Source organism: Bufo bufo, chromosome 7 (genome assembly GCF_905171765.1).
Source record: "Bufo bufo chromosome 7, aBufBuf1.1, whole genome shotgun sequence".
Classification (NCBI taxonomy): domain Eukaryota; kingdom Metazoa; phylum Chordata; class Amphibia; order Anura; family Bufonidae; genus Bufo; species Bufo bufo.
In genome coordinates this window covers 45,169,716-45,191,425 of record NC_053395.1, presented here as the reverse complement: position 1 = coordinate 45,191,425, position 21,710 = coordinate 45,169,716, and the positions used below count along the sequence as shown (strand labels likewise).

General features: G+C 40.8%; 1 protein-coding gene across 2 annotated transcripts in view; it reads right to left on the bottom strand.

The window, feature by feature from the left end:
- Positions 1-220: 220 nt before the first annotated feature.
- The window catches only part of LDAF1 (lipid droplet assembly factor 1), a 93,071-nt gene continuing 71,581 nt past the window's right edge, over positions 221-21,710 (bottom strand). For both annotated transcript variants that reach the window (XM_040441013.1, XM_040441014.1), the window contains exons 4-5: positions 15,603-15,741; positions 221-648 (exon numbers count right to left, since the gene is read on the bottom strand). In XM_040441013.1, the coding sequence (XP_040296947.1) occupies positions 549-648; positions 15,603-15,741 (239 nt within the window). In that variant the 3' untranslated portion in view covers positions 221-548. The remainder of the gene's footprint in view (positions 649-15,602; positions 15,742-21,710) is intronic.

Here is a 21,710-nt window from a genome sequence, read left to right as displayed (position 1 = left end):
GTCAGCATCCCTGGTGGTCTAGAGGCTTGAAGGGTTTTGTCAGCATCCCTGATGTTCTAGAGAAGTAACATCACTATGACCAGTGGTTTAGGGCCGTAAAGGTGTTAATAAATCGACATAACCAATGGTTTAGAACAGTGATCAATAATATCAGCCACAGTGATACTATTAAAATCCTAAAAACATAACAAAAAGTAATAACAAGCAATGCAGCATAAAATATGGCATATAAATGTTTATTGGGCAATCATTTAAAGCTGGTCGCAAAACATGTAAAGGTGAAAAACATTTAAACATTACACGCAAGACCTGTTCATTGTATACAAGACCACATTTGGTGATGTCTGTATTCCACCAGGTGTCTGTCTGTGATGTGTTCTAGTGAAGGAGTTCAAAAAGTTATAAAAGTAAATGTCATCAGATAAATATAACACAATATACGTCTATGTACTTAAGTGAAGGTGTAAACATTTTACTATTACTGTAACAGTCCATTAATAGAGACCCCGGGCAGACAAAAGGCCACAGTTTCAGTAGTAACATATCTTCTAGTCAATGTGGGTACTGTCCTTTGAAATTCTCCTGCCCATAAGAGATTCTCCAGTTTGTGAGTCTGGATTAGCCTGGTTTGGTTTCCTGGATAACAATCTATGCAAAAAAAAAAGATAAAGAAAATATGTGTTTATTGCACACCTGATTTAGCTAATCAGAATGTTCTAGCACATCTTTATATTCACCTAAAGTGGTTGTTCCAAATTACACAAAGAAAGGGGTTCTCTATAGTCTGTTCTTAGAGGACATCTGTCAGCAGATTTGTACCTATGACACTGGCTGACCTGTTACATGTGCGCTTGGCAGCTGAAGGCATCTGCGTTGGTCCCATGTTCATATGTGTCCGCATTACTGAGAAAAAAGATGTTTTAATATATGCAAATGAGGCTCTAGGAGCAACGGGGGCGTTGCCATTACACCTAGAGCCACAAGCTCTCTGCAACTGTCGCAACCTCTCCACTTTAATTGACAAGGCCAGGAAGGTGTGATCACATTTACACTGCCTGGCCCTGACAAAGTGCAGAGGGTGCAGCAGTTGCAGAGAGGGCAGAGCCTCTAGGTGTAACGGTAACACCCCCGTTGCTCCTAGAGGCTCATTTGCATATATCAAAACATCATTTTTCTCAGCAATGCGGGCACATACGAACATGGGACCAACAAAGATGTCTTCAACAGTCAGCCAGTTCCATACGTATAAATCTGCTGACCGATGCCCGTTGAAGAAAGAGCACCACTCTTGTCCATGGGTTGTTTTTGGCATTACACCTCATATCAATTTTATCAAGCTGAGCTGCAATACCAACTTGGGCCGTGTTGTGCCATGTCTGGAACAAGCAAGGGAAACTAAGGCTAAAGAATAATGAGCCATGAAGAGGCACATGGCTCCTTACCAGTTACTGCTGAGTGGACACTACTAACCTTGATGGCATGGGCATCCAGAGCCTTCACTCTCAATCCCACACTTGATGCCCAAACGTATGGAAAGGCAACTACAAAGGAATCAGCTTTATTCCCTAATTTATTGGTTGGTCAATGACATTTGAGCATTGTATGGCAATGTTATTTGTAAACTGTATAACTGTTTTATTTGGGTATTACATGGTACACTATAAAGGTAAGGTCAATAGATTATATGGATGATTAAAGGGTAACGCCATGTGTTTCTCTGCCTGTTCGTTTTTTACATACTCTTGACATGGTCACTTTGGCATGGGTCCCTGGTTATCAGCAACGGAGGGATTGTAAGAGGCTTGACCCCAACTAACTTACTTTTATAACTCTGTTTTTAAGAGTAAATTTAGTGGTTCTTCCACTTCAAGACTTTCCACAACAGATATCAAAACTAGTGCCTAGCAGAGATCTAAACGATACTACATTCCTAACTGATTTTTATTTAGATACATGCACACTGTACACTCGTCAAGCAATTTTCTGGAATATTCTATGTCCTGTTGAAAATACTCGTTGCGTGTTAGATAGGGTAGGCTCTAAACAAGATGTCTTTTGAATATGCTACCTTAGCTCTTTGTTATCTACCATCTTGGTTATTGGCCCACAATAAGAGCTGACCAAGATCTGATCTGAACAGCTGCCCTGCTATTAGTCAGCAAACCATTTATTCACTTAGCAATTGTTTAAGCCTATTTATTCCCGTAATTCCACAATCTACAGTAAAATAATAATATTTTTGAAGGTACAGGTTATAAAATCCTAAAAGTTTCCAAAGGACAGCCTCTGTAATAGCAGGAGCTCCTTCCCTTGAAACCCCCTCTGCTACAATGAGCATCACCAAATATGGAGGACTCAACGTGTGCATTCATTACCTTGATTTCAATGTGAAATACTTTATTACCCCTGTGGTGGTGCTGCAGGAAAATTGAACACCTCCTATGTCCCCCACAGACTACAGATTCTTAACCACATGTTATCACCGCATTGAGAGACCCTTTTTAAGTAAAATGACTGCCCAAAGTAGACAACACCTTTAAAGGGTTTTTGTCACCCCAATTTTCGCCTGCGCCGAATACTGAACGGGACGGCGCAGGCAAGAGATTTACACGGCAGACGGGACCAGCAGGAGAACCAACGCTGGCCTGGCCCTGTCCATCAAGACAGAAGGGCGTGGAAATGAGGTGGGCGAACGGAGCCTCTAGGAGCAGGTGCAACCCCCCCTCCCTGCTCCTAGAGGCTCATTTGCATATAATGAAAGTTAAAATTACACAAAAACGGGGGCATACTTAAATAAAAGAAATGCAACGTTAAATTCAGTTGATTCAGTTCATTTTCACATCTATAATGTCAGCCTGTTTAATAGCGAAAAATGGGGTGACAGAAACCCTTTAAGGTAATATTCTATACCAAAGACATTTAAGCCATGAAAAAGAAATCAATATTAGCCGCAATTAACATTTAACTACGACCGTAAATCTATTTTTACTAATTAATTTCACACTTTGCTCTGTTTTTAATATCGGCTTTGAATGTCAGTAATAAGCAGCCACTTTTGAGAATAGATACAGCAACCATACTGAGATGCCTACAACTAGTCAGACCAGGCTAATGTTTCCATAGAATGTGACAAAGGTCTCCCGCCGAGTGAAAGTAAATAGAACCAGAGGATTTATTCCACAAGAGATTTTTTTTTTCTAGAATACAGGCCTCCCTGCTAGAACAATATGGTACACTGCCAAGCAGAGGTTCACAGTTCCCCCCCGTGCTATAAAGCATCACACTGTGAGTACCTTTGACAAGCGAATATCATATTAAATGCTAAATCACCTCCAAATGAAACACCGAACAAATGCATTTTGCCTGGATACAGTATATGGATAGGAGGTTGTAATACATCTAGTGGGCACACAGAGGGGATTAGAGGGACATAACAGAGATTATAAATGAATAACATAGAGGATAATGCCAAATAAACAAGAAATCTTCAGCTATTTCAGCTTCTTCTTTTCCACATATATCTCATCCTTACTGCTGCAAAACTAATTCACTTATGGTTTTCTCACTAAGCGGAATCATCTGTGTTTCAACCATGAAAAATAATCAATTAACCCCTTGAGGACCGGGCTCATTTTCACCTTAAAGGACCAGCCCGTTTTTTGCAAATCTGACATGTGTCACTTTATGTGGTGATAACTTTAAAAAACGCTTTAACTTATCCAGGCCATTCTGAGATTGTTTTCTCATCACGTATTGTACTTCATGACAGTGGTAAAATTGCCATAAAATACAAGTAATAAAATTTATAAGAACAATGTAGCAGTAATATACAACATTACAGTCACATATATTGTGGTAGATATGATCGATACTATATTCATATGACTCAATAGTGTTGATAAATTCAATAGTATATATCTCACCAAAAAACTTCAAGTATATGCTGTTATTTGGGAAGAGGGGGTATTATCTTCTAGCGCTCTATCCCAATTTGGGAAACTGAATGTCACTGAAAATGCTGTAGGTGTATTCACTGGGAGCGCAATATGTTCATAAAGTGTCCACAGGAATCCTGATAATGTGAAAAGTCTCTTATAGCAGATCCTTTTAAGCTCGATATTATCCCCTGATTATGTGGGAGGATTCCCTGCAAACTGGGAGTAGCATGAACAACAGGTGTCCAAGATTTGGGAAGCAATTAAAGGAATGGATAAAAATGGAGGCAGAGCAGGCAGACACTTGACCACTGAGGAAGGGAGAGTGAATCTACCCGTAACGCGTATGGTGAAACAAGTGATGTACCTGCATTGAAAAGCCTCCGATAATACTGTATGGCCATACAGAAGAAAATCTCTACAGTAAAGGATTAACTATTCTTATCGTTGAAAGCTGCACCAAAGGAAATTGCGGAACAGAGTGGTAACTCCTGCGATCTTTGGAACTCCCGCGAAACTTAAACCAGCTTGCTGTATGGAGCGACTGAATAAGCCGGCAAATATTTAAAGCTCCATTGAAGCAATAGGGAGAAAGCAGACGCTAGACGGTAAGCCAAATATCGATTTAAAGTTTTCTTCAATCCAAAGCTCATATCGACCTTAAAAGGATATGCTATAAGAGACTTTTCACATTATCAGGATTCCTGTGGACACTTTATGAACATATTGCGCTCCCAGTGAATACACCTACAGCATTTTCAGTGACATTCAGTTTCCCAAATTGGGATAGAGTGCTAGAAGATAATACCCCCTCTTCCCAAATAACAGCATATACTTGAAGTTTTTTGGTGAGATATATACTATTGAATTTATCAACACTATTGAGTCATATGAATATAGTATCGATCATATCTACCACAATATATGTGACTGTAATGTTGTATATTATTGCTACATTGTTCTTATAAATTTTATTACTTGTATTTTATGGGGATTTAATAAATATTTTCTGCTTATGTCAATCTGGTTGCCAAGTGTATGAGTGCTCGCTCATTTTCCTATTACTACATTTGCCTTTAAGAGAGGGTGGGGTGATTCCCTCTATATGAGCTTGCAGCACCATACCTTAACTACTTGCTAGTGAGCCACCACAACCTACCACTATTTTTAGTGGTAAAATTTAGTCAAAAAAATAAATCTACAAAAAATTCGGAAAAATTGGCCAATTTCCAAATTTCAATTTCTCTGCTTTCATGATAGATAGTAATACCTCCAAAAATAGTTATTACTTTACATTCCCCATATGTCTACTTCATGTCTGGATCATTTTGTGAATGCCATTTTATTTTTTGGGGACGTTAGAAGGCTTAGAAGTTTAGAAGCGAATCTTGAAATTTTTCTGAAAATTTCTAAAACCCACTTTTTCAGGACCAGTTTAGGTCTGAAGTCACTTTGTGAGGCTTACATAATAGAAACCACCCAATGACCCCATTTTACAAACTACACCCCTTAAGGTATTCAAAACTGATTTTACAAACTTTGTTAACCCTCTAGGTGTTCCACAAGAATTAATGGAAAATAGAGATAACATTTCAAAATTTCACTTTTTTGGCAGATTTTCCATTTGAATCAATTTTTTCCAGTAAACAGCCAAACAAAACTCAATATTTATTGCCCTGATTCTGTAGTTTACAGAAACACCCCACATGTGGTCGTAAACTGCTGTACGGGCACAGAAGGAAAGGAACGCCATACGGTTTTTGGAAGGCAGATTTTGCTGGACTGGTTTTTTGACACCATGTCCCATTTGAAGCCCCCCTGATGCACCCCTAGAGTAGAAACTCCATAAAAGTTACCCAATTTTAGAAACTACTGGATAGGGTGGCAGTTTTGTTGGTACTATTTTAGGGTACATATGATTTTTGGTTGCTCTGTATTACACTTTTTGTGAGGCAAGGTAACAAGAAATAGCTGTTTTGGCACCGTTTTTATTTTTTGTTATTTACAACATTCATCTGACAGGTTAGATCATGTGGTATTTTTATAGAGCAGGTTGTCGTGACAATACCAAATATGACAATTTTTTGGTTGTTTGTTTCAGTTTTACATAAAGCATAAAAAAAAAAAAAAAAAGATTCTTTAGTGTCTCCACATTTTTGGGCGACTGTCTTGTGTAGGGGCTCATTTTTTTCAGGATGAGATGACGTTTGATTGGCACTATTTTGGGGTGCGTATTACTTTTTGATCGCTTGTGATTACACTTTTTGTGATGTAAGGTGACAAAAAATGGCTTTTTTTACACAGTTTTTACTTTTATTTTTTTACGGTATTCAGGAGTTAGGTCATGTGATATTTTTATAGAGCAGGTTATTACGGACGTGAGAATATATAATATGTATACTTTTTTTTATTTATGTAAGTTTTACACAATGATTTAATTTTTGAAACCAAAAAAATATCATGTTTTAGTGTCTCCATAGTCTGAGAGCCATAGTTTTTTCAGTTTTTGGGAGATTATCTTGGATAGGGTCTGATTTTTGCGGGATAAGATGACTGTTTGATTGGCACTATTTTGGGGTGCATATGACTTTTTGATCACTTGCTATTACACTTTTTGTGATGTAAGGTGACAATTTGCTTTTTTTACACTTTTTCTTTTACGGTGTTCATCTGAGGGGTTAGGTCATGTGATCATGTATACTTTTTAATTTACTTTAAATTTTTAAGAACAAATAAAATGATGTTTTAGTGTCTCCATATTCTGAGCCATAGTTTTTTTATTTTTTGGGCGATTGTCTTAGGTAGAGGCTCATTTTTTGCGGGATGAGGCGACTGTTAGATTGGTACTATTTTGGTGGGCATACGCCTTTTTGATCGCTTGCTGTTGTACTTTTAGTGATGTAAGGTGACAAAAATTTTTATTTAGCATAGGTTTTTTTTTTTTTTTTTTTTACGGTGTTCCTCTGAGGGGTTAGGTCATGTGATATGTTTATAGAGCCGATTGATACGGACGTGGCGATTCCTAATAGGGCTACTTTTTTTTCCCTACTATTTACCAATTTTTTTTTTTACTTTATTTGGGGAAAATGCCGTTTTGTTTTTTTTATACTTGAAACGTAATTTTTTGGGGGAAAACTTTATTTTTTCAACTTTTTTTTCACTTTGGAACTTCAAATTTTGGGGGTCTGATCCCCTTTACAATGCATTCCAATACTTCTGTATTGGAATGCATTGGCTGTATGAGTAATACTGTGTGTATTACTCATACAGCTTCCTGCCTGTGAGATCCAGGGGGCTTGATCTCACAGGCTCTTCACCAGAAGGCAGCGCTGATGCCTCAGGAAGGCATCGCGCTGCCTTCCATGCCATCGGGTCCCCATTACAGCAGCACGGGGATCCGATAGCAGCGCCGGAATGACCCGTAAACGCTGCAAACCGCAGTTCTGAATTGACCTGCGGTTTGCAGCGATCGCCGATACGGGGGGGTCACAGGACCCCCCTCGGCATTGACGCAGAGGGCCTGCTGAATGATTTCAGCAGGCACTCTGTTCCGATCACCGCGCACGGCGGTGATCGTAAATACACATGACGTACCGGTACGTCATGTGTCCTTAAGTACCACGGCGTTATGACGTACCGGTGACGTATTGTATAACACTGACAGCATTATGAACTCTAAGGGCTGTTTCACACGAGCGAGTCCATTGCGGGAATCAAACTCCGTGTGATCCTCCGCTCAAGACTTGCAGGAGTGCACGGCATTATCATGATTTATAATGCTATGTGTCTCTGCATGGCTTTTTTTTCCACAGAATCATAGTGACATAAAGCTGTCAGTATGATTCTGTAGAAATAAGGTCAAGCAGAGGCACATAGCATTATTAATCATGATAATGCCGTGCTCCTGCAAGTCCAGAGCGGAGGATCACACTCGCACACGGAGCGCGATTCCCGCAATGGACTCACTCGTGTGAAACAGCCCTAAGGGTTACATAGCATCATAAATCAATATAATGCTATGCGATCCCTTTAACGGCAAGCCAGCATTATTAATGTCAAAGCAGCATAAATAGCTATAGGTAAATGGATGGTATCTGGTAGTAAACTGCATGTTTAATTACACACATTGTAAATAAAAACATGGTCTACAAATTATCCCTTTTTGGTGGCAGATGTTTCCTTCTTGGTCTTCTGACCTATAAAATGGTAGCAGCTCTTTTGAGTGATAAATACAAATTGAATCACAAAAGATTCAAATTCAGCTAGAACTGAATTTCTGGTAAAATCAAGAGTAATTCGATTTGTTTAGAATCGATTCGCTTATCTGTAATGATGACTAGCCTATATAGGTCTCTGAACTCCTTAGGTTATGTTCACACCATGGAACTAGGGGTAGAACATCTGCAGTGTACTAAAGTCCACCAAAGCAAAAGAGACTTTAGGGTCCATTCACACGTCCGCAATTCTGTTCTGCATTTTGCGGAACGGAAATGCGGACCCATTCATTTCTATGGGGCTACATGACGTTCCCGAAAATTCCGTTCCCGAAAAAAATAGAACATGCCGCCTTGTTCTCCCTTTTTTTCTTCTACCGTTGATGACATTCAGCAATTTATCTAGACAGAGCACCACTTGATTTTTTGCATGGACGCTGAGAGATAATCATCTACACCAGGTGTCGGCAACCCGCGGCTCTTTTGAACCTCTGCCGTGGCTCCGGCATGGGCGTAGGAAGCGGAGTATCAAATCCCCCCCAGGCCAGCAGCAGTGTGTGTGCGGCGGCGGTGGGGCAGGCACTGTGCGGCGGCTGGGCAGGCACTGAGCTGAACGCTTCCATTGTAGAAGCGAAGCGCTCATCTCCATAGTGATCTGTTTGTATCGCCGTCCTCAGGACAGCAATCCAAACAGAAGGCTGTGCGGAGGAGCAGGGCAGGGAGGTGTGTCCCTTTCCTGTTCCTCTGATAGGCTGCCGGCACTACTAGGCTGGCAGCCTATCAGAGGCCGGCGTAGGCAGCGCGATGACGTCATCGCGCCGCCTGAACTGTACAGCGCTTGAGTCGGGACACAGGCCGGAAGAGGCCTGCATCGCATCGCTCCAAAGAGGTAAGTATAAGTGTTAATTATTTTTTTTAACTGGCAGTCTGGCACATAATGGGGGGGCCCTGGTATTATACTGGCACATGATTGGGGAATTTGGGGGGGCCTGGAATTACTGGCACATGATTGGGGGGGGGGAGTCTGGTATTACTACTGGCACATGATTTGGGGGGGGGGGGGGGGGGGGAGTCTGGTATTACTACTGGCACATGATTTGGGGGGTGGGTCTGGTATTACTACTGGCACATGATTGGGGGGGTCTGGTATAGTGGCACATGATTGGGGGGGTCTGGTATTACTACTGGCACATGATTGGGGGGTCTGGTATTACTGGCACATGATTGGGGGGGTCTGGTATTACTGGCACATGATTGGAGGGGGGTCTGGTATTACTGGCACATGATTGGAGGGGGGTCTGGTATTACTGGCACATGATTGGAGGGGGGTCTGGTATTACTGGCACATGATTGGGGGGGTCTGGTATTACTAGGCACATGATTGGGGGGGGTCTGGTATTACTAGGCACATGATTGGGGGGGGTCTGGTAAAGGTAAATTAAATATTTTAATTAGCTATTAATTTGCAAAAATATATTTTACATTGTTAAGCGAAAAAGGCCTTTTTTTCTTCAGATTGACAGCTGACTACACGATCCTGTATATAGCATTAAGGTAAGAAACAATATATGCAGTGTTATATTTGTTTTAAATGTCACAAAGGCTTTGCGGCTACCAGGTTTTTTAGCCGCCCTACTTGCTGGTAGCAAGGTAATTTACATATGATAAAAATCGATTTTTAACAAATTCTACTGAACGAAAATCATTAATTAGCTTATGTATGCTGAGATCGCAGTGTAGGGATTATTAGTAAAGAAAAAAAAAAACGGTTTAATGGGGTGACAGAAGCCCTTTAAAGCATGCATCTAGTGGTGTAGTAAGCATGCTGAGTGCAAAATTATTATAGGATGAAATAATGAGTATATATGGTTTTATTCAAATTGTTAATAAAATTTTAACAGGAAATTGGAGATTATTATTTTTAGATGGGTAACCCTGTTATCCACCACATGGAGCAAAATGTTGGAAATTCCAGTTAGTTCACAAGATGCAAGAACACCGATAGGGCTGTAATGACAAGCTGGCATTCAAGGACAGTGACTGGTCGTACAACGTCTCTTTAGCCCCATCAATCCCTATATGAGAGATGAACCTGCTAAGTGACGCGGTGCACCATAACAGACCCCTGCCCGGCAAGGTAGAAACCGCTATGCACACAATCAACCAGTCACCTACAGAATATATAAAAGCACAGTGTCCAGAACCGTCTGTAGGAACAGTAATGGATCACCAATTCCCAAAATTATGTCAATATTTCTAGACGTGTTGTGGGGTGTCCACAAAAAAGAAATTCTTCAACTCAAATCATTAGAGATCCTCCAAATAAAAAAATATCATGCCAATATCATGATACAGTAATGTGAATGGAATTAACAGCTTTGTGTGGCAGGACATAGTCATAAAAAATGAAATCAGGAAAATTAAGAATACAAATCAGAAAAGGTAAAATTTGTTTCAATGTCGGAAAAAAAAAAAAAAAGATTTGCTCCACAATCCAAAAGGATCCCTCCCTAGAAAGTCCACAAACTAAACAGAAAAAGAGAATAAATTGACTTCCTGAAAAGCCACCCTTTTTGGTATTAAACAAAATTAATAACTAGCAACCGTATGGTATGTCTCAAAACAGGAGTAATTGCAGAGGCCTACTTGTGATGGGCAACTGGGGCAGTAAATTTGGGTGTCCCACCTCCTTCTGTGTTTGCTACACACCCGGCATCGTTTCTGAAGATATGTCTTGCTGGTAGTGGCATGGTCGGGGTGAGGGAAGTGGCGTTCTGAAAGCCTTCAAACGTCCTCAGATTTAAAGGCTTGCCCAGGTGCGGGGGACTCAAACAGGAGACTCTCAACTACCTTCTCCTGGAACTCAAGGAAGTTGAGGGTTCCTTGGGACTTTTTAAATAAAACAAAACTATTATAGGTAGCAATCTGAATGAGGTAGATTGTTACCTTTTTATACCAGGCCCTGTTTGTTCACTTCACCGGGTAGGGATGAAGCGCCTGGTCCGAGAGGTCTACACCTCCCATAAATTTATTGTAGTCTGTCACACAGACCGGTTTGTGTTTGTCCGCAGTAGCCCCCCTCTCCCTAACTGCTACTGTGGTGTCTGCCTACATGGTGGTAAGCATATAGACATCATTTCTGTTCTTCCACTTCACTGCAAGCAGCTGGGTCACTTGCAAGGGCGAAGGATGCTCCTTTCTCCAAACGCTTGGACACCAGGGGTTGTGGGTATCCCACTCTTTTTTTGCACACTGTCCAACAAGCCCCTGTGTCTGTAGTATGGAGGGATTTAAAAAGGGGTATACTGCTATAAAAATTATCCGTGTACACGTGGTACCTTTTGTGTATTTTTCCCGATGTCCCAATATTTTTGGGGCAGCCTGTGGGGTTAAGTTGGGAGTCTCTGCCCTCATAAACAGACAGACCGCAGGTGTAGACGGTTGTGCTCTCGCACACCTTGTATAATTTTACCCTACATCTGGCATGCCTGGAGGGAATAAACTGACGGAAGGAAAGGCGGCCTTTAAAACTAAAAAGGGATTCATCAACAGGTTTATTTCAGGGGGTATACAATTTTAAAGGGAACCTGTCACCTGCAAAACGCATATTAAACTGACCACAGTACCTTACAGTATCCCCCAGTGTGTTGCTAATCATATTTTTCTTTGCTCTTCGCATTTCTTCATACGTTGTTTTAATGTCGGTTGGCGCTGTCTCCGAGTCAGGCTTGAAGTAAAGCTAAGCCCGCCCCTTACCCCTCCTCTACAATTAGATGGACATGCTGCCGGGATCGCGCTCTTCTAGCGCATGCGCTGTATGCTGCCCGTTACAGCGTGACGGCCGGGCGCGCGCGCAATCAAACTGTCCGGAGAATCCGCAGTCAGCAAAATGTAGGCAGGTGAGTGAGGATCGCGCTGTAACAGGCAGCGTACCGCGCATGCGCTAGAAGAGCGCGATCCCGGCAGCATGTCCATCTAATTGTAGAGGAGGGGTAAGGGGCGGGCTTAGCTTTACTTCAAGCCTGACTCGGAGACAGCGCCAACCGACATTAAAACAACGTATGAAGAAATGCAAAGAGCAAAGGAAAATATGATTAGCAACACACTGGGGGATACTGTAAGGTACTGTGGTCGGTTTAATATGCGTTTTGCAGGTGACAGGTTCCCTTTAAGAATAAATCTGACACCCACTGACCGCCAGTTACGGACAGACAGTTTATAAATAGATTTTTTTTTTTTTTAACAGTAAATCGCACAGCCAGGACAGAAGGCTGATCTCTCTCTCTCTCCTCACAGAACAACTGCACTGAGGGGACAGAGAAGCACAGCACATGTCCTGGCTGTGTTCAGTAAATATAATGGTTTATCATGGAGACCACATGATCAGGGACCATTATTATTGGTCCCTGATCGTTACTGTGCTGAAGGCAGATCTTCAGCACAGTAACCAGTGCGCATATCTGTGCCATTTTGTATCTTTTTTTTTTTTTTACACTAAGGGTGGGGAGAGGCGGGGGGGGGGGGGCTCCTGCCCTTTATTTAAATGAATTTAGGGCTATATTGCTGCCGGACCCGATCGGGGCATCATTATTACTCTCTCTCCTCTCCTGAGTAGAGAGAACCTGGTGCAGGGGCGGACGCGGCCGGCTTACAGTGTGAGCATGTGCCGGCCGCCGCCATCTTTCTTGTGGGCGGGGGGTGTGGGTGAGGATCGGGACCCAGCTTTCCCCTATGGGGAAGCTGGGGAACCCAATCGCTGCACCGGAGGCTTTCTCCCTCCTCTCTTACATGAGAGAAGGGAGAAAGCTTACTGAAAGGCAGCAGAGCTGCCGGCATTTTCAGTGATCGCCGTGATACAGTGTATCACAGCGATCACGTGATCAGAGACCGCTTGTCAGGGTCTCTGATCACTGCCCCGAGCCCTCAGATACCTCCGGTAGCTGCGGGCACGGAGCTCCAGCGCTTGATTTAAGCGCTAACTTGGGCTGAAGTGCCGCCGTAAAAAGGCTGAGCTCCAGCCCAAGCCCCCTTAGTGACCGCCGTAAAAACACGTATGGGTGGTCAGTAATGGGTTAAAAAGGCATCTGTCAGCAGATTTGTAACCCATGTTCACATGTGGCCACATTGCTGAGAAAAATATAATGAGCCTCTAGGAGCAATGAGGGTGTTGCTGGTACTCCTAGAGGCTCTGCTCTCTATGCGGCTGCCGTACCCTCTGCACTTTGATTGACAGGGCCGGGCATAATCCTGTTTACACTGCCTGGTCCTGTCAAAGTGCAGAGGGTGTAGCAGTTGCGCAGCTGTTCTCTGTTCACTTCGGGGGGGGGGGGGGGGGGGGGGAGAAGAATGGGTCCCAGATGAACCTATCTGACATTGATGGCATATCCTAGCAATATGCCTTCAAGGTCTGAGATAGGAATACTCCTTTAAGGTGGTCATACAAGACTTTATTTTCAGAGGATTTGTTGGTAATGAGGGGGGCTCAGCTGATTTAAGGGGGAGGAATATTAACTAAACTTCAAAAAACAGAGCCTGAATGACATGACCAACGAATAATCAAGCTCCCATGTTTAAAAATAAGGGAGGAGAACATAAAACATGTCATCTGTGTTACTTAGATACAGACAGTATAATTATGCTAACTGCATCTTGTGTAAGAAAATCTGATTTTCTAAAGATTTCCAACTAGCATATTTTTTTGCTCTCAATTCAAATTAAGCATGCTTTTTTTATTGTGAGTGTGATCTTCCTTTACCAAAATGAACGGTCGGATACAGGCAATTTTAAATAACAATATGATTACTAGCCTGTGTACGTAACCTGTCTTCTCCCTTGGGCACATCAATACTACATCTATGAGAAAATCCATTTTGAAGAGCAGGTCTCCAATCTTATTAGTACGGGTATATCCATCCCTAATACCATCAAGATAGTTCTCTTAGACTAGTGTTGATATATTGAAAAGCTCTGCAGTGTTCCTATACACAATACCATTGCAAAACTTGTTTTATTCTACTTTAGAGGATAGAAAACAATGCATTCCTTACAGCATACTGTTGATTTAATCTATTCATGCCTGAACTGTTTTCTTATAACTTTTGCATTTGAGAAATTCTCCAAAGAAATGGGGAGCGTGGATTTCTTTGAACGGACCTGTCCTTGACTTTTGAAGCGGAATCAAACTGGGCAAAAAAAACAACAACGTATGAATTGGAATTTTTTTCAATTAATTTTCTTGTATTTTCTAGATTTATTATTTGGTTTTCTTGTTTATGCGGTTATAAACTTCTTGTTGGTTTCTTATACTTTTTGTGACAGTTGTTTTGTACTGATCTTTGTATATTTTAACTTCTCTATTAAAATCTCTAGGTCTGCATCAAGTGTCTTTGTAATTATCACTGGGAATGTCCTATTTAATATTTCGATAATTTTTTTATACATGTGTTAAACGGAACCTGTCACCAGGAAAATGCGAATTAATCTGTAGGCAGCATGCTCTAGAGCAGGAGGAGCTGAACAAGTAGATATATAGTTTGTAGGAAAATATTCAGCATAACTTGTATTTTATTCGTTTAAATTACTGCTTATTCTGGGCTTTGAAGTCAAGGAGGAGGTCCTATCAGTGACCGACAGCTATCTCTGTATACACAGCTATGGAGGAAATGCTGTCAATCACTGCTAGGGCCGCCTACATGATGTCAAATCCCAGAATAAGCATGGATATAAATGGATATATTAAAAGATTTACTGAATGTTTTCCAATAAAACTATATATCAATCTGCTCTATAACCTGCTGCCTGCATCTGAGACATCATGTTGAACGTGACAGAGCCAGTACTCTTCTTATAGTGAGGAATATTTTTTTGTCCTTTATGTTTTAGTACTCTTTTTGAGTGCCTTTCAGAGGCGGATTGGTCATAGACCCTACAGGGAAATTTCCCGGTGGGCCAGTGCTCCAGTAGGCCACCCAAGTTCTCCTCTCTGCCACTGACCGGGTACAAAATGAGCTCTCAACAGTAATGAACGCTGTGAGAATCAGGTACTCATGTACCCATGCCCTCCTGAATTCAACTGCTGTGGCCTGTACATCACCTCCTAAACCCCCTGATCCTTAGACCACTGGAGGAGGAGGACAGAAGATGGTAGCTATTGATGGCCACCACAGAGGGCCAGCCTTTGGGGCAGTATATTGTGCTACACTGTTATTTGGTTCTGCCAGGATGGTATTTTGCGCTGTGGTATTGTTGACCCCGCCTACTTGTGTAGCCCCGCCTTCTGTTAATTTGGACCTTCCTACAAAATGGGGCCACTTAGTTCCCAGTCCAGCCCTAGTGCCTTTTGTATGTGCATTACAGTAAACATTCATTTGAGAAGTGTGGAGCATTTCAGATGACCTGTGCCTTTTTCTTCAGCACCCCAAAACCCCAAAAATATTCAATGAATTTTACTTACCTGGAAGTGTGCATGTAATTTATAATACTAGACACCGCCAGGTAACAGACACTCAGAACTCCTGACACTCCGAACGACAGAATCACAAGTCCACATAGGACAAACAGCAAGGTGACGCCACACACTGTTATCACAATGCCTAAAAAAACAAAAACACCATAGTAAATAACACTATAGGGCCATTTACACACAATCATTATTAAATCATTGACAATTGCTTGCTAGTGAGAATCTAGTTAATATTTCCATTACTACGATCCTCACTGTTGGCCGGGAGGAGCTTCTATTTGAGCCCAATGAGGAGCAATATCCTTGCCTAGAAATGTCTCTTGTTAGGCAGCCATGTTTTAGGCAGAGATGGCAACACAGTCACTCAGGACTTTTTAGTACATTAAAATAGCCAATAATGGCTACAAATAATTTCGAAATACCCAAATTATAAAATTGAATCATTTTCCAGTGGATCTCTAAAGAGTACCACCGCTGATACTCTTCTACGTGACCCCTCCGATCAGGAGTACATAGGGGATGCTGCACACTCTGGGGCTAAGCTGCATGCATGGGCACACTGCTGTGCCTAGACAGAAACTCAAGTGGCTGATGAGCTCGTAGGTCTTTTTGTTTTGACAAATTTGTGGTCCCAAGTCTGAACCCCATGGTCTATTAGTATTTGGTGTATCCTAAGGCTAGGTCATCAATGCGCACTAGCCTTACCTATGAATGATATAACTATAGAACTGCTGTTTTAATGGAAGTCTCCCAACTCCAAATTAGTTTTTTAAAATAAGTATACCGGCACGTAGTGTAGGTGGCTCGAAACTTTCTTGTGAAATAAGGTCCTTTAATCCTGAGAAATGCTTCTTTTTATTTCTATGCAAATAGGTTTTCAGTGCAACATGGGCAAGGCTGCTCCACCTGATCACCAATGGGCTGCCAGTAACGCTGCCAGCGCCTCCCGCTCTTGTTTGATTGACATTCCCTGAGACTTTACAGCCAGCAGCAATGACCCAAGGGGAGCCGGGTGCACCTAACAGAACAACCCTGCTCCAGGTACACCAAAAACCTTATTTGTATAAAAATCTTATGTTTCAGAATTCTCCAACCCTACATTTGTGGCATGCTTCTTTTGAAACTGATTTTGGAAGCGACATACTCCCTTAAACAAATTGACTTATATTTACAGGTGATTTTATTCTAGGGTGATCTATACAATCTCTACAGTTTGTGTGATATAATCAAACAAAAGACAAAAAAATATATTTAAAAGGGAAATATGTAACCAAAAGAATATTTGTAAATATTTTTTGGGTGGTGATGTTTCTAATTTTCCATGTCACCATCTACAGTTGCAAGAAAAAGTATGTGAACCCTTTGGAATGATATGGATTTCTGCACAAATTGGTCATAAAATGTGATCTGATCTTCATCTAAGCCTCAACAATAGACAATCACAGTCTGCTTAAACTAACACACAAAGAATTAAATGTTACCATGTTTTTATTGAACACGCCATGTAAACATTCACAGTGCAGGTGGAAAAAGTATGTGAACCCCTAGACTAATGACATCTCCAAGAGCTAATTGGAGTGAGGTGTCAGCCAACTGGAGTCCAATCAATGAGATGAGATTGGAGGTGTTGGTTACAGCTGCCCTGCCCTATAAAAAACACACACCAGTTCTGGGTTTGCTTTTCACAAGAAGCATTGCCTGATGTGAATGATGCCTCGCACAAAAGAGCATGATTAAGAATTGTTGACTTGCATAAAGCTGGAAAGGGTTATAAAAAAATATCTCCAAAAGCCTTGCTGTTCATCAGTCCACGGTAAGACAAATTGTCTATAAATGGAGAAAGTTCAGCACTGCTGCTACTATCCCTAGGAGTCGCTGTCCTGTAAAGATGACTGCAAGAGCACAGTGCAGACTGCTCAATGAGGTGAAGAAGAATCCTAGAGTGTCAGCTAAAGACTTACAAAAGTCTCTGGCATATGCTAACATCCCTGTTAGCGAATCTACGATACGTAAAAAACACTAAACAAGAATGGATTTCATGGGAGGATACCACAGAGGAAGCCACTGCTGTCCGTTTACATTTTGCACAAGAGCACCTGGATGTTCCACAGCTGTACTGGCAAAATATTCTGTGGACAGATGAAACCAAAGTTGAGTTGTTTGGAAGAAACACACAACGCTATGTGTGGAGAAAAAGAGGCACAGCACACCAACATCAAAACCTCATCCCAACTGTGAAGTATGGTGGTTTGGGGATGCTTTGCTGCGTCAGGGCCTGGACGGATTGCTATCATCGAAGGAAAAATTAATTCAAGTTTATCAAGAGATTTTGCAGGAGAACTTAAGGCCATCTGTCCACCAGCTGAAGCTCAACAGAAGAAGGGTGTTGCAACAGGACAACGACCCAAAAGCATAGAAGTAAATCAACAACAGAATAGTATAAACAGAAGAAAATACGCCTTCTGGAGTGGCCCAGTCAGAGTCCTGACCTCAACCCGATTGAGATGCTGTGGCATGACCTCAAGAAAGCGATCACACCAGACATCCCAAGAATATTGCTGAACTGAAACTGTTCTATAAAGAGGAATGGTCAAGAATTACTCCTGACCGTTGTGCACGTCTGATCTGCAACTACAGGAAATGTTTGGTTGAAGTTATTGCTGCCAAAGGAGGTTCAACCAGTTATTAAATCCAAGGGTTTACATACTTTTTCCACCTGCACTGTGAATGTTTACATGGTTTGTTCAATAAAAACATGGTAACATTTAATTCTTTGTGCATTAGTTTAAGCAAACTGTGATTGTCTATTGTTGTGATGAAGATCAGATGACATTTTATGACCAATTTGTGCAGAAATCCATATCATTCCAAAGGGTTCACATACTTTTTTTTGCAACTGTATATTTTTAAAAAATCCTGAGATCATGCAGTTTTAGCCCTGTTTTAAGTTTAGCCCACTAAACCTAAAAATAGGCACCAGGTCTATATAGAGATCACTTTACTGCAGATATCATTACAGGCAGGATTAGAATGACATATATCACCTATATACAGATAACACAGGATCCACCATTCATAATAGGTGATATCACAGCTTATCTGCTCCCTCCTGACCTCTATACAGGTCACAGAGCATGCCTAGAAAACTCTGCCATGGAAGCCAATGAATTCAGCTCCTGTCCATTGTGTCTATGGCCCACAGTGACTGCTGTAAAACATATGGTGAAAGGCTGTTAACAGCTCGGACAAGATGGCTGTCCTCATAATCATTTTCAGGAAAAATAAAATAAAAAATAAAATATGAACTTTGTAAGGGTACTTTCTCACTAATGTTTTTGCTGTATCCGGCAGGGTCCAGCAAAAACGTTACCGTAAATGATAATTCAACCATCTGCGTCCGTTATGAACGGATCCGGTTGTATTATCTTTAACATTGCCAAGATGGATCCGTCATTAACACCATTGAAAGTCAATGGAGAACGGATCCGTTTTCTATTGTGGCAGAGAAAACGGATCCGTCCCCATTGACTTGCATTGGGGGTCATGACTGATCCGTCTTGATCAGTTTCCCAGGACGGAAAGCAAAATACAACATGTTGCGGTTTGCTCTCCGGTCTGGGAACTCAACTAAACGGAACGGAATGCATTTTAGAGCATTCCGTTCTGTTCAGTTCAGTTTTGTCCCCATTGACAATGAATGGGGGCAAAACTGAAGCGTTTTTTTCCGGTATTGAGCCCTTATGACGGAACTCAATACCGGAAAACAAACGCTAGTGTGAAAGTACCTTTACTGAAACTAATGAGCACTTTTATTGTGAAAGCGCTCATTAGTACAGGAGGACCAGGAGCGGCGAGTATGGTGTCGCTAGTGCTGGCATTACTCACCACTCCCTGGTCCTCTTCTCCAGGAGCCGCGAGTAGTGATGAGCGGGAGGTGCCATATTCGATTTCGCGATATTTCGCGAATATTTGATTGAATATTCGTATTATATTCGTCGAAATCGAATATTCGTACTTATTTCATTTATCGCGAATAATATGCGATTAAATTAATCGTACGATTTTTTTTAATTTTTTTTTATGTATAAGGCAACGTTCCTATGACTATGGCTAGGCTAATATGTGTATTTTACGAATATTCTTAATATTGCTCTAACTTCGTCTTTTAGAATATTCGTAATGTTGCTCTAACTCCGTCTTTTAGAATATTACGAATATTCTAAAAGACTAAGTTTAAGCAATATTAAGAATATTCGTAAAATACACATATAGATTGTAATTTAGCTAATATACTGCTAAAGTAATTTTTTTAATAGTGTACATATTTTCCAAAACTGAAGTTCAGAAGAGGCAAAAAAAATTAGACAAAAAAAAAAAAAAAGGATTATAGCACTATATTAGCTAAATTACAATCTATGTGTATTTTACAAATATTCTTAATATTGCTCTAACTTCGTCTTTTAGAATATTCGTAATGTTGCTCTAACTCCGTCTTTTAGAATATTACGAATATTCTAAAAGACAAAGTTAGAGCAATATTAAGAATATTCTAAAATACGAAGTTAGAGCAATAATATTCCACTTTGGCATACTGCTCCCCGACAAGCGTCCCCGTCACCATGGGAACGCCTGTGGGTTAGAATATACCATCGGATCTGAGGTTTTACGATCTCAGGGAAAACTCAAATCCGATGGTATTTTCTAACCCACAGGCGTTCCCATGGTGACGGGGACGCTTGTCAGGGTGTTTGTTGTATGCTGAAGTTGATTAAATAACGATTTTGTCATGCGCTCGGGCACACATATTAACCATTACGATTTTTCTGTTGTAATATTCGTGAACTCGAATATTATAACCGAGATTATTGGTTTCGATTAGAATAGGACGAATATTATAAAATTGAATATACAGCAATATATTCTTTATTTCGAATATTCCGGTCCATCTGAAAACGTGATTCCTTCCAGCTTCAATTCAGTTGCTTGTGGGCCAATGGCTCATTGACCCACAAGCAAGAAGCAGGGAGGAATCATATATTTTCAGATGAAAAAAAAATAATTAAAATAAATACGAATATTAGATTTCGCGAATATATGGAACTATATTCTAAATATTTGCGAAATCTCGAAATTGCGATATTCGAGATAAAAATTCGAAATTCGAATATTCGTGCTCAACACTAGCCGCGAGATGCTCAGGATCCTGACAGTGTACAGCTTCAGGATGTTGTGTGCGTAGGCATGTGCTATGACCTGACGATGTACTACTTCCTGATGCAATGCAGCGCTGGATTAGACTGCTTCTTTTAAAATGTATTTCAAACTCTACTACAAAATAAGATCATTTTAACCCCTGGAAGACATGATGAATTTTCGTTTTTGTGTTCTCGTTTTTTTATCCCATGCTTTTCCGGAGCCATAACTTTTTTTTTCCCGTTCATATAGATGTATGAGGACGCATTGCATATTATGTATTGGAAGGCTGAAAATTCCAAATGGGGCGGAATTGGGAAAAAATGCAATTCTGCCATCGTTTTATTTGTTTCATTTCCCTATTCAATAAAACTAACCTGTTATGATTACAGCAATACAAAATTTATATAGTTTTTCTTGTGTTTGATTACTGGAAAAAAAAAAAAAAAAACTTTGTGAAAAATATTTTTCTTGCATCGCCAGAAAGTCTGACCCCCATAACTTTTTATACTTCCATCTACAAAGCTTGTGAGGGCTAATTTTTTGTGGGGCGATCTGTAATTTTTATCGATACCATTTTGGTGTGTATAACACCTTTTGATAACCTTTTATTAAATTTTTTTGAGGGGAGATGGAGTGACCAAAAAAATATAATGGTGAATTGGCCATTTTGATTTTTTTTCTGTTACACCATTGAGGATGGGATACCTACATTTATATTTAATAGTACAGGGATTTTGGGGTATGGTGAAGCAAATGATTTTTTTTTTATTGCTTATTTTTACTATGGGGAAGTACTGTTGTGATAACCTCAGATTCTTCAGAGGGACCCGGGTTATCACAAGGAACAAATGGCTCCACTGATCAACCATGCAAGGGAGTCATTTGGGCCCCAGGTGGTTGAAA